The sequence below is a fragment of the Myotis davidii genome, unplaced genomic scaffold (assembly GCF_000327345.1).
Source record: "Myotis davidii unplaced genomic scaffold, ASM32734v1 scaffold284, whole genome shotgun sequence".
NCBI classification, from domain to species: domain Eukaryota; kingdom Metazoa; phylum Chordata; class Mammalia; order Chiroptera; family Vespertilionidae; genus Myotis; species Myotis davidii.
Window position 1 is genome coordinate 1,911,304 of NW_006295261.1, and position 13,677 is coordinate 1,924,980.

At 37.5% G+C, this 13,677-nt stretch overlaps 1 protein-coding gene across 6 annotated transcripts in view; it reads right to left on the reverse strand.

The window, feature by feature from the left end:
* ANKRD17 (ankyrin repeat domain 17) overlaps positions 1-13,677 on the reverse strand; it is a 170,723-nt gene that overhangs the window by 50,411 nt on the left and 106,635 nt on the right. For all 6 annotated transcript variants that reach the window (XM_015567935.1, XM_015567934.1, XM_015567936.1 and 3 more), the window contains 6 exons: positions 8,971-9,082; positions 8,683-8,828; positions 6,530-6,672; positions 5,750-5,963; positions 5,092-5,267; positions 3,673-3,835 (listed from right to left, as the gene is read on the reverse strand). In XM_015567935.1, the coding sequence (XP_015423421.1) occupies positions 3,673-3,835; positions 5,092-5,267; positions 5,750-5,963; positions 6,530-6,672; positions 8,683-8,828; positions 8,971-9,082 (954 nt within the window). The remainder of the gene's footprint in view (positions 1-3,672; positions 3,836-5,091; positions 5,268-5,749; positions 5,964-6,529; positions 6,673-8,682; positions 8,829-8,970; positions 9,083-13,677) is intronic.

The following is a 13,677-nucleotide window of genomic DNA, read 5'->3' on the forward strand; positions in this document are numbered from 1 at the left end:
CCTGAGATGAGAACAAAGGTGATGTGAGAGAGAGGGCTCAAGAAAAGACCAAGCAAGAAGACTTTCCACATTACGGACTCATAAAGGGAGATGAATTCTGAGAGCAGTAGAGTGTGGTGGCTTTGAATAACAAACTAAAAGTGGATTTCAGAGTATTACAGAAACTGGGGAGACAGAAAAAGGTTCTTGAGACTGATGTTAACAAAATGGAGTGGTTAGAAAGATTAATTTGATAATGATATGATAACTTGCTTGGAGAAGAGGCAGGTAGCCAGTGAGAAAGAGTAAGTTTGACAGCTAACGAAAAAGAAATAGTGAGTGGCTAGATAGTCTAGGACAGTGATGGTGAACCTTTTGAGCTCGGTGTGTCAGCATTTTGAAAAACCCTAACTTAACTCTGGTGCCGTGTCACATATAGAAATTTTTTGATATTGCAACCATAGTAAAACAAAGACTTATATTTTTGATATTTATTTTATATATTTAAATGCCATTTAACAAAGAAAAATCAACCAAAAAAATGAGTTTGCGTGTCACCTCTGACACGCGTGTCATAGGTTCGCCATCACTGGTCTAGAATATCCAGGGACGATGTGGTCTAAAGCAGCGGTCGTCAAGCTTTCAGACCTCTGAATCAACCAAATCGCCACCAGTTGGCGACCCCTCGTCTAAAGAACCAAAGTCAGAAAGAGTAATGAAAACAAAAAAGATGATTTCTTGCAGTTTATGTAGTAAAAGTTTTTAATACAACAAAATATTTTGGAATCTACAAGGGATTTTACCTACATGTCTCATAATGACAAAACTCAAAATTATAATGCCTGAAATATTAATCTCATTTTCCCAGCAACAAACTGAAACTGCATTTAAGAAATCAACCAAATCATTAAATTACTTATACACAGCTCTATACTATGCACTGTAGAAAAAGGAAAAGCGTTTCTCTTGCTTTCACAAAATGTATTCCTAATTCTGAATTAGTATATTTGACTTTCAGTAGTTTTAATACTAGCAGCTGGGTTTTCATTTAATTACTTTTTTTCTCTTTCTTTTCTTTCCTTTTCTTCCTTTCCCTTCTCCTTCCTTCCTCTCCTCCTCCCTCCCTCCCTTCATTTCCTTTTTTCAGTATCTTCACCCAAGGGTATTTTTCCCATTGAATTTTAGACAGAGTAAAAGAGAGTGATATGAGAGAGAGAGAGGGGAGAGAAATGAGATGAGAGATGAGAGAGAGATAGATAGATAGATATTTCCGGGCTGGGAATTGAACCTGCCACCCAGGTACATGCCCTTGACTAGGAATCAAACCCACCACTCTTCAGTGTGCCGGCCAATGTTCTACCCACTGAGCAAGACCAGTCAGGGCTTAATTCCATTTTCTTAGTAATGAAAGTCAATAATAAATATAAAATCAATTTAAGGTAAATTTTTATATGTTGTGCTAATGAAAGAAAATATTCATAAACAAGTAATTTGTTACTCTTAATTGGATTTACATTTTGTGCAAGATTAATATTATACCTAGATTTGGAAAATACTTAGAACAACTTTTAATACTTAAATGATTTTTCTTGTTAATCCTCACCAGAGCACATTCCTCCATTGATTTTTTTAGAGGGAGGGGGAGAGACACAGAGAGAGCTACACAGAAGAGAGAAAAACATTGATGTGACTGAGACACATCCATGGGTGCCTCCTGCACAAACCCTCACCAGGGCGAGGAACTAAGCCTGTAACTGAGGTACATGCCCTTGACGGGAACTGAACCCAGAACCCTTACGTCCACGGGCCAATGTCCTATACCCTGAACCAAACAGCTTTAAAATGTAGCTTTTATGTCCTATACGGGTTATATCCACCTTTCAATGTTGCCACCAGAGTGATTAGCCTACCTAATAAAGAGGGAATATGCTGACTAACTGCCCTGCCCTCAAAGATGGCGGCGCCCACAGCCAATAAGGAGGGAATATGCTGACTGACTGCCCTGCCCTCAAAGATGGCGGCGCCCACAGTCAAGGAGAGAATATTATAACTGACTGCCCCGACCTCAAAGATGGCGGCGCCCGCAACCAATAAGTAGGGAATATGATAACTGACCACCCCGCCCTCAAAGATGGTGGCGCCCACAGCCAATAAGGAGGGCATATGCTGACTGACTGCCCCGCCCTCAAAGTTGGTGGCGCCCACAGCCAATAGGAGGGAATATGCTGACTGACTACCCCACCCTCAAAGAGGGCAGCGCCCACAGCCAATAAGGAAGGAATATACTGACTGTCTGACCTGCCCTCAAGGATGGCGGTGCCCACAGCCAATAAGGAGAAAATATGCTAACTGATTGACCTGCCCTGAAAGTTGGTGGTGCCCACAGCCAATAAGTAGGGAATATGATAACTGACAGCCCCGCCCTCAAAGATGGTGGCGCCCACAGCAAATAAGGAGGGAATGTGCTAACTGACGGACATGCCCTCAAAGATGGCGGCGCCCACAGCCAATAAGGAGAAAATATGCTAACTGATTGACCTGCCCTGAAAGTTGGTGGTGCCCACAGCCAATCAGGAGGGAATATGCTGACTGACTGCCCTGCCCTCAAAGAGGGTGGCGCCCACAGCCAATAAGGAGAAAATATGCTAACTGATTGACCTGCCCTGAAAGTTGGTGGTGCCCACAGCCAATCAGGAGGGAATATGCTGACTGACTGCCCTGCCCTCAAAGAGGGTGGCGCCCACAGCCAATAAGGAGGGAATGTGCTGACTGACCTGCCCTCAAGGATGGCGGTGCCCACAGCCAATCAGGAGGGAATATGCTGACTGAGTGCCCTGCCCTCAAAGATGGTGGCGCCCACAGCCAATAAGGAGGGAATATGCTGACTGACTGCCCTGCCCTCAAAGATGGCGGCGCCCAGTCCCCTCAGCCCCACCAGGGTGGCAGGCGTGTGGAAAGGCCAGGCCTGAGGTGGGCCCGGCCTTGCCATGTGCCTGCCTCCAGAGCCCCCAATCCCCTCAACCCCCCAGCCACCTACAGCCGCCTGAGGCTCAGGTAACCAGCGCCGGCTGAGGCAGCAGCAAAGGTGTGATGGGGCATCGCCTTCCCCTGATCGCCGGGTTGCCTCCCGCCCCTGAGGGCTCCCGGACTGCGAGAAGAGGCAGGCCAGGCTGATGGACGCCACCTCCAGTGCATGAATTTTCATGCACTGGGCCTCTAGTTTGCTTATAATTTTACTAGAGGCCCGGTGCACGAAATTCGTGCACGGGTGGTGGTGGTAGAGGGGTTGTCCCTCAGCCCGGCCTGAACCCTCTCCAATCTGGGACCCTTCAGGGGATGTCTGAGTCCTAAATTGGCAGTCGGACATCCCTCTCTCAATCTGGCACCACTGGCTCCTAACCGCTTGTCTGCCTACCAGTCCAATCCCCATAACTGCTCGCCCCTGCCGGCCTGATCGCCCTAACTGCCTTCTCCTGCCGGCCTGATCACCCTAACCACCTCTGCCTTGGCCCTGTCACCATGGCTTTGTCTGGAAGGGTGTCTGGTCTAATTAGCATATTACCCTTTTTATTAGTATAGATGGCTTTCATCACTGCTGTTAAATCCTAAAAATGAGAGTCTGGTAATCACTAAACTGTGCACTTCTAGCCTAAATGAAAAACATTCATGTGAAAAAGGATAAAAGACTTCTACCTTTCTAAATGCTGCCATTAGAGGAGTTATCTTGCGGTTATCTGCTGCATCCACATCTGCACTTGCTTGCACCAATAACTGAACAACATCGAGGTGTCCACCATTTGCTGCTAGCCACAATGGAGTGTTCCCCTTCTTGTTACGCACATCAATGTGAGCTCCCCTAAATAAATGACACGGATATCATTGTTTAAAATGAAATGGAATGACACAGCTAACAATAACAATCAACTATTAATTTGTGAAAATATTTTGTAAAACTAAAAACTTTAATATTCAAGGACTAAAATTAATTTTTCTCTCAAAATAACATTACAAAGAATTTCCAGTTGTTAAATTTAAAAACAATGGTACAGCAATAATTGCTTTTTATTTTAAAGACTAGAGGCTCAGTGCACAAAATTCGAGCACGGGTAGGGTCCCTAGCGGCTGCTAGCTGGGGCCTCCCATCACTGGCTGCCAGGGCCTTCTTTTGTCCTGCGCTGTCCCCTGGTGGTCAGTGCCATCATAGCAAGCGATCAAACTCCCAGTTGGTAAACTCCTGAGGGGACACTTTGCATATTAGGCTTTTATATATATAGATAATGACTCGGTATAATTATGAGTTTCAAACCCCAAGAAAATGTGAAATTTTATTTAGTGAAAAATAAAAGTATATCCTGTTAATATCATAATCAATATATTAAATAAACAGTATCCTGGAAACACAAATAGTATCTATGATGCAACTGCATCAGTTTCAGATTATTTGTATTCATGTATTTGTATTTAGCTTCAGAATAACATGCAGGTTTAGAACTCAGTGGGCATAATAGATAAAATTCACAGTGAGTAATAGTAGTTGTTAGTAGCTAGAACTAGTACTACTAAATACGACTGCTTAAAACACCATGCAAAGGTTTTTAGGAGATTGAATTAAGCAGGCAAGCATTTTGGAAAACTGGCAGGCAACTTCTAAGTGACTAACAGTAGAAACTATCCTGGATCTTTTCTGATAACTTGGAACAGTACCTTAACTGTCATTTAAAAGCCCAAGTTACTATAAAGAACAAGAAAATCAACAATGAAGACTTAGATTATTGCCAGACTTTCAGAACTTGAAGTGGTACTTTTTTAAAATTCACACTGTGGGAGATGTAAATGTAGATGACAACAGCTGGATAAACAGATAGTTTATTATAGTACTTTTAAAGTGTACACACACAAGAAAGGAAGATAAGTATTTCTAGGTTGCATTGAAATAAATCAACACAGCATAGCTCTGAATGGGTGGACAATAACAGAGGTAGGTTTAAAAAATAAAACAAGTAGTTTATAGAAGTAGTCATATTTGATTTCTTAATAGTACAATTTGCCCAGAGAGAACAGTAATCACTAGTAACACCAGGGTCACATATGAAGGGTATGGTAACATCATACCTGCCAATGAGAAGCTCACAGAATTTATAATGCCCTTTATCTGCTGCTATGGTTAAAGCTGTATCTCTCGAAGAGGGCACTGGAGGGGCATTAACATCAGCACCTTTATCCAAAAGAACTCGGCCCACCTCTGCATATCCACCAGAGGCAGCTTCCATTAGTGGTGTGAGTCCAGTCTAAGTTTAGTGAAAAATAAAAAACAACACATAAGATAAAGGAAAGAGCTAAAATGTCAAAGAATAAAAATCTGGGAGCAATATAGTTCAACACTAACACTGCTAGTCTCTCTCAGTTACAATGTCATCTATTAAAAGAAGATAATTTACCTAATGACAATTTGTTGAAAAAAAATATATACATATATATGTGTATGTATATATCTGTAAGATGCAAGTAAGCGTTTGGCATATAACTGGCAATTAATAAATGTTCCCCATCTTCTCTTTCATAATGGTACATATTTTCTGCTGGTAATTCTAATGTCATTATTACCTCTAAAATTTATTTTTCAGGTATTTTCAAGAGTTAATGTTTGAATGAGTTCTACAGAGTGATAAATGTTACTAGCAAATACTAACACTGTATTTAGCATATTGCTACTAGACACCTTAAATATCAAACCAATAAATCCATGTATAAATTTTGAACGTTTTCTTACCTTAGCTCTGTGTTCCACATTTGCTTTTCTATCAAGCAGAAGACTAACCACTTCAGTTCTTCCTTGGAAGCAGGCTAAGGTGAGGGCAGTGTTCCGATTGGTTTCTATCTGAGCATTTATGTCAGAGCCCATGTCTAATAGGAGTTTAACTGCAGCTGTGTGCCCATTCATAGCTGCTAACATCAGAGGAGAAATGCCCAATTTGCTACCAGTTCTGGGAGTAGAGGTAAGAGGAGAACAAAACAGAAAATACATATTTTAAATGTCCCAGAAAAACTGGATGGCAATATATAATTCTGCTTCAGGATATATTTAAGAATCTTTATTTTGCAGGGTTACTTAAAATATTATAATCATTTTTCTTAGCCCTAGTCTAATACTTCTTTGAGATAATACCAAGACTCCATTAGAAATATTTTATCACCCAGATCTAGAATACTTTCTGTATCTCATTCAACATAATAACTTGGGCTGAAAAATAATTATTAAGTCATTAGACTATTAAGATGGACTTTCCATTTTAAAGCACATACTTGCTTAATAAAAACTCATAAGATGTGTTTACTTTTAGTACCATAAGAAATACAGTAATTGATAGTTTTTCAAGTTCTATGTCAACAGTTTTAAATATGTAAATAAAATTAATCTTAAAAATCTCTAGCAATTTACATTCTAAACTTGTAATGAAGGCATTTCCTTTTTAATATAATACAATTGTTCTACAAATACCATTTTAACATAACACTTTTAAGGGTCTTATAGATAGAGAATAAAACTTGCCTAGAATTAATTTCGGCTCCTGCATTTAGTAATATTTTGATAATGTTCACATAGCCGCCAGAAGCAGCCAGGCTTAGAGGTGTGTAATCAGAAACATTCCTGTGTTCTTTATTTGCTCCTCGAGCTAACAATAGCTCCACCACCTGGAGGGGGAAAAAAAAGGGGAAAGGAAGGAAGAAATGGATTTTTTTTCTTACATTGAGACAATTTGCAAGGTACATATTTTAACTTTTTTTTTAAATTTCAGAGAGAGAAAAAGAGAGGAAGAGAGGGATACAAACATTGATGATGAGAGAGAATAACTGATTGGCTGCCTCCTGTATGCCCCCCACTGGGAATGGATTCTGAACTTGGGCATTTTTATTTCTTTTTTGTTCTGGTCTATTGTATAACAAAAGAAGGAAAAAATCCTTCTTCCATTTTTTGCACAAACACAGTCTCAAATGATAGCAAGAAATCTTAGAAGCCAAAAAGAGACAGCTTTTCAAGAAAAAAACAAACTTTGGAATCTGTTGAAACGGCAGTGTATTCATGAAATCTGGATCTCATGTGTTGTTGTACAATACTATTTTGGAAATAGTATTTCTGTGTTATTTACCAAACAGTGGTAAAATAGAACACAATTTTTTCATTTAAGCATGTGAATGCCTTTAAAATATTTTTTTTAACTTACTATCAATAACTTAATGTTAAAAAAAAACTTGGAATAAAGCTAACACATTTTTCCCTAACATTAGAAAAATTTTCAAACATACAGAAAAGTTAAAAAATATACATATACTCACCACCTAGACTCTACAAATAATATTCTACTATACTTACTTTTTCATATTCATAATTTTTTGCATTTCATCACGAAGTAAATTACAGACATTTGCCATTTTCCTTACATACATCAGCAAGTGTATCATTATCTAGAATTTAATGTACTTGTTTCCAGGTTTTTTGGGTGAAATTTTATGTAAAATTTTTTCAGGTGAAACAATAAATGCTCAAAACTTAATTTACGTTCACTGAATACTGACATTCATAAACAAAACGTAATTTAAATTCCTGTTATTTACTCATGCCCTTTCCCAGGCAACCCCACCCACAGATTAATCTATTTTAGATCGTCATATACATGAAATCAGTGTTTGAGGATCATTTGTGTATACCGTGTAGCATTCCATTAAATCTACACTAATAAAAGAGAAACATGCGAATTGGTGTCACTCCGCTACACCCACCAGCCAATCAGAGCGACTATACAAATTAACCCAACAACAATGGCATTTAATTTGTATATGCAGGCACAGAGCAAAAACTGAAGGCTCCGGCTGGAGTGAAGACTGAAGACTGAAGAGGCTTGGCTTCTCTGCTGTGGCCAGACCAAAGGCCTGGGGGTCCCGGGTGCTGGAGGAAAACTGGTGCCAGCAGCCAGGGGAAGGAAGGCTTATTGCACAAATCTTCATGCAACGGGCTTCTAGTAATATATAATAAGCTACCTACTATCCCAGTGATGAACAACTTTGCCATTTCTAGTTTTTGAGAATTTTGAATAAAGCTGCTTAAAGTGGTTGTATTGATAATGAGTGACTTCTGGTTGCTCCACACCCTTGGCAACATTTGGTATTGTCCGTCTTTATGATTTTAGCCATTCTAGTGGCTGTGTGGTGGTATCTTAATTTGTATTCTCTGACAGCCAAATTATTTAGCATTTAAATGCTTACTGGCCATTTATAAATCTTTTGTCCATTATGTCACTTACTGTACTAAACAAGTCTGATAACAGGTACTAGTATTTTCATCTTCCTTTTACAAATAAGATACAGAAGTTAAGGATTGTTTAAGATCATAACTCCTACCCTTGCTCTTATTATTAAATATTAAACTACTAGTATATCCTAAAATACTAACTGGAAAATAACAAATAAATGTTAATAAACAGACTGGCAAATACAGACTTAAATATGTGAAGATACAAGATAGTATAAACCTCTTCCCATTAGTTCAAGATCAGAGTTAGGAATAGTGGAGACACTCAGAGAAGGCATGCTCCAGGGTTGTAATAAATCTAAATGTCAATTGATTGTCACCATACAATCATATAAGTTAAGGCATAAATTTACTAAATGGATGGAGAGAAAAAATTACACTGGAGAAATTGTTACCTCCTGTCTTCCCCCAGAACAAGCCAAAGATAGTGGTGTGTCCTTGGTTCTTTCTGACTGAGCTTCAATGTCTGCACCATTGTCCAGTAATATTTCCACAACACCAACATGACCAGCTGTAGCAGCCAAGATGAGTGGAGTAAAACCTGGAGAAAAATAATGATCTCACTACATGCTAAGCAAAGGAACAATACTATTTTCCATCAAAATAGACCTAGAAGTAGTAGCATTTCTTTACAGAACACAAATATTCCAGAAGAAAAAAATATTAACAAAAGTTGGCCATACCTTTCTTGTCTCGGTGCTCAATACTAGCTCCTCTCTCTAGCAATGTTTGTACCAGTTCCTCATGACCACCAGCACAGGCAAGTGTTAGTGCTGTATCATGATTACTTTCAGTCTGTAAAAAATTCATTTTATGATTAGCTTATTATATAATTTTAAAATGTTAACATCAATTCCATAATATATACATGTACCAAATACACACAAGTAGATATGTATCCTCTACTCTAGCAAACATTTGATAGTAAGTTGCCCTTTTTCCATTAGTGATCAACCTGTGACTTTTTTTAAAGGTTACAAATATTTGAACTTCATGGGCAATTCTTGAAGCAAACATGAAGAAAAGCAGCATGATTTTCAACCATATGCTGTTTTCAGCTACACGATTAAAAGAAATACTGTGGACTCACTTTCAATTTCAGCCATTAATGGCAGTTATGTGACAGTAATCCCTGAGGACAGGAATGATTTACTCAACTTGCTGCCTAGTTTCCAGGCTGCAGTGCAAAAAGAGGGTATTCAAACACAGCCTGGCAACCTCCCTGAACTGAGAAGACAGAGTTTGTAGAAGTTACGGTGACTAGAACCTCTTGGGGCAGAGTACTGGAGAGAAATTGCTACAGAGAATGAAAACTACAGAGATCTGTAGAGGGTTTTCCCTGGAGTCTTCAGCTGAGTTTTGATCAGCACATTTGCATGAGGTCAGGGAAAGACCCCCAAAAGGTATCATCAGGCTGAACAACACCCAGAGATTACACAGGGCCTGGAATAGTTTGGTTCCGACCAGCCAGAGTAGAAAGATTTCAAAACACAAAGAATATTAAGTAAAAATCCTTAGCAGTGAGGCTATATTAACTGTTCTGGACCCAGTTAAAAAAGTTGAAAATCAAGCCTTGTACTGAAAATATTTTTTCCCCACAGAACTTTATTGCATTAGAGAACAAAGCCCCCAAATACCTAGAGGAACAAGAAATATATACAAAATAGAGGATTTGGAAAGAAAAACTATAATAATTGAGACACGACACTATTTATACACAATTTATCTCTTACTTCTGCTAATGATAGTAACCAAGAATAGATTAGCCAGTTGTTATCTCTATCATACTTAAAATGCTTATTTAGTGAACAAAGTCCTCATATTTTTAGTACTCTAATTTGTGTGATATAAAAAAAGGTAATTACTAGCAACATGTACAGTGTGACTAAGGAACTAAGTTTTAAATTTTATCTAATTTAATATAAATTTTAAAACTGATACTTGATGTGGTTATTAGAAAACTTTTTAGTATATGCCTGGAACAATGTGAGTAAATGAATCTACTTTTTCAACTTAATCAAATCTATTGCAATCTACTTAATCAAACTGAAGTACAAATCAAGTATTTCCAATGAAGTCCAAGTTGAGATGTTTTTTAAACAAGGTGACAAAACATCCGATTAGTTTGGGACTGATTTATTTGATCACTTTAAGCTGTAAGTGTAACACACACCAAATTTTGAAGACTTTAGTATGAAATAAAAATGTAAAATAACAATTTGCTATATTAATTACATATTTAAACAATAGTGTTATGGATATATTAAGTTAAAATACATTCTTAAAATTCACCCCACCTATTTGTTTGCTTTTTTAAATGTGGCTATTAGAAAACTTTAAATTACATATATGTCTTCCATGTCTTTAAATTACATATATGTCTTTAAATTACATATATGTCTCTGTGTATTTTTCTATTACACAGAGCTGTTCTAAGCCATCTTACATATGTACCTCTATTATAGCACTTAATGCCAATCTTCCTTATACTAACATTAGTTATGTGTCTATCAACCTCAGAAGACTACTGATTCCTAGAAGGTAATAAACATGTTTTATTTATGTCTGTACCTTCCATCTATAATTGTTGCCTTGTTAGGAAAAAATAATAATTAAGTTAAATGAACGGCAATAGGGTTACACATTCGAAGACTATTACTAATGAAATAAAGGATTAAAGAGGGTGGGGCAAAAGTAGGTTTCCAGTTGATCATATGAAAAATAATAGATTAGTAAATGTTAATATAAACTCTGCATTCCGCATACTCACAACTGTAAACCTACTTTTTTCCATACAAACAACTGTACCTACTTTTGCCCCACCCTGTATATATGAACACACTATATTTAATGTATTTGTGTATTTATATACTATTTATTATATTTATGTAATAAGTATTAAAAGGAAAGGCATATTCTCCCAGAAGGTCAATAGTTCTAAAAAACAAATTCCATTACAAAAAAAAAAGAATAACAAGAGATAAAAAGACAAAACTGATAAAGATTCAAGAAATAAGAAAAGCCTACTAGTCAGTGATGAAGAGGGAGACCGCAAAAGCTGCTCTGCAGAAGAGGCTGGCAGAGAGCAGAGCTACTGACTGCAGAGATCAGGGATGGCCACAAGGGAGAGATGCACCAACTACAACAACGGAGAAGGACATGAATACTTAAATGAGTGACAGCTCTGATTGTGAAGTCTTTGATCTTCATTTCAGGTTTATAAGAAGAAATTACTGATTTTAGAGAAAAGGAGACAAAGGCTCAGAGTAACAACCTTCCGATGGTCACACAAAATCCTGCTTTTCTATTACATCACAGCTAAGGCACAACTAAGGTCAATGTAACATAAGCCTATCTGTCTTAGGTGCTCTCAATGAGTAGAAGACTCAATTTTATAAAGTTTATAAGGTTTCTAAACATCTTATTGGGGTTAAAGATTAAAGAGTAATTTAGGAAATTGGTATCAATCTTAAAAATAGAGAATGAAGAGACAAAATTTGAAAAAGATAAGTATGAAAATTTTAGGGGATTAATAAAATACTCTTTTTTAAAATCACATTATAAAACATCATTTTGACTGATATTTATTAAGTACCTTTTATATCAAAGTACTCTGCTAAATACTCTAGGGTTGACCCTGATCACTAGGAACTTATTGATTACTATATAGGACAAACGTAGTGGCTCAAACTATGAGAGAAATATTGATTATATCAAAGTACTCTGCTAAATACTCTAGGGTTGACCCTGATCACTAGGAACTTATTGATTACTATATAGGACAAACGTAGTGGCTCAAACTATGAGAGAAATATTGATTATATCAAAGTACTCTGCTAAATACTCTAGGGTTGACCCTGATCACTAGGAACTTATTGATTACTATATAGGACAAACGTAGTGGCTCAAACTATGAGAGAAATATTGAAGAATGCATTATGAGAATTGAAGAAACAATATATTTAAACCTGAGAAAAGAGAGTTGGTCAAATTCCTTGGGGAATTTAAGAGTGGGTAACTTCATTGTATAACATTTTGTGGCAATCTTTTAAAGGTAAGAATGAAAGAAGTTTATTTTTGTTAATCCTCACTTTAGGATATATTTTTCCCATTGATGTTTAGAGAGTGGAACGGAGGCAGTGGGGAGGGAAAGGAGGGAGGGAACAGACAGAGACAGAGAGGCATCAATTGGTTACCTCTCACATGCGCACCAGCCCCAGGGCCAGGGATCAAGCCTGTAACCTAGGTATGTACCCATGACCAAAAATCAAACCTGCAGACTGATGCTCTAACAACTGAGAAAAACCAGCCAGAGCAAAATAATTTTTTTAAAGAATAGTCTAGAGAGAGGGGCAGGGAGAGAGATAAACATTGATGCGAGAGCACACCATCCACTGGCTGCCTCCTGTATGCCTTCTACCAGGGACAGAATCTGCAACCCCAGCATGTGCCCTTGACTGGGAATAGAACAGGTAACCTCCTGGTGCATGGGAGGACACCCAACCAACTGAGCCACACCAGCCAGGGCAAGAATGAAATAATTTTTGAAATGAGGTTTCCACCCTCCCTCCCCCAAATAGAGACCTATCCCATCCCAAATTGATAAAGATGCTGTCAAAACTTACAGTAAAACAGCCCAAGTAATTCCTCCAAATTATCATTTATGAATGTTTCCTAAATAAATTTTAATGTGGTATTAATCTTGTTTTGAAAATATTCAGACCCGATTCAATAAAACCATTACACGAGAGTTGAAAAGCCTGTTGTAAACACTTGCACACCTAAGGTTATTTCCAGTTATATAAGATTTGAGGAACCTTATAAAAAATGTAAACTCCTACCTAAAGCATTCAGCAATGTCTGGGAATTCAACATAATTTCTGCTAATTCTTGTTAAAAATATTAGTTCCTGAGCATCTTAATTAATTAAAGGAGTTTAAGGCCTGACCATTTTAAGAAACATTATTATAAAAAGGAGAAATATGCTGAGGCTTTCAAAAAAATTCACATTTCTTTTGTTCTTCCTTAAATTAAGATTTCATATAAATATGCAATATGGCCAAGGGAATATGCAGAAAAGACGCAAAGATGAATGACACGTGATCTTTTGCCATGTAGGTGGTGGCTCATTTTCTCTAATCTAATTTACCAGGTTAAAACAGATAGCATAGGCAGTACTTTAAAAGCACAGATTCTAGAGCCTGAATGCAGGGATTGCTTGAAAACCGGCTCTACCATAAATTAGCTGTTGGGCAAGGTAGTTATTATCTCTTAAGTCTCACTTTTCTCATATGTAAAATGTTAATAGCGGTAGCTACTTCATGGGATTGTTATGAAGACTAGATTAAATTAAAAGTTATAAAGTGAAAAATATACATGTCAAGACTTAT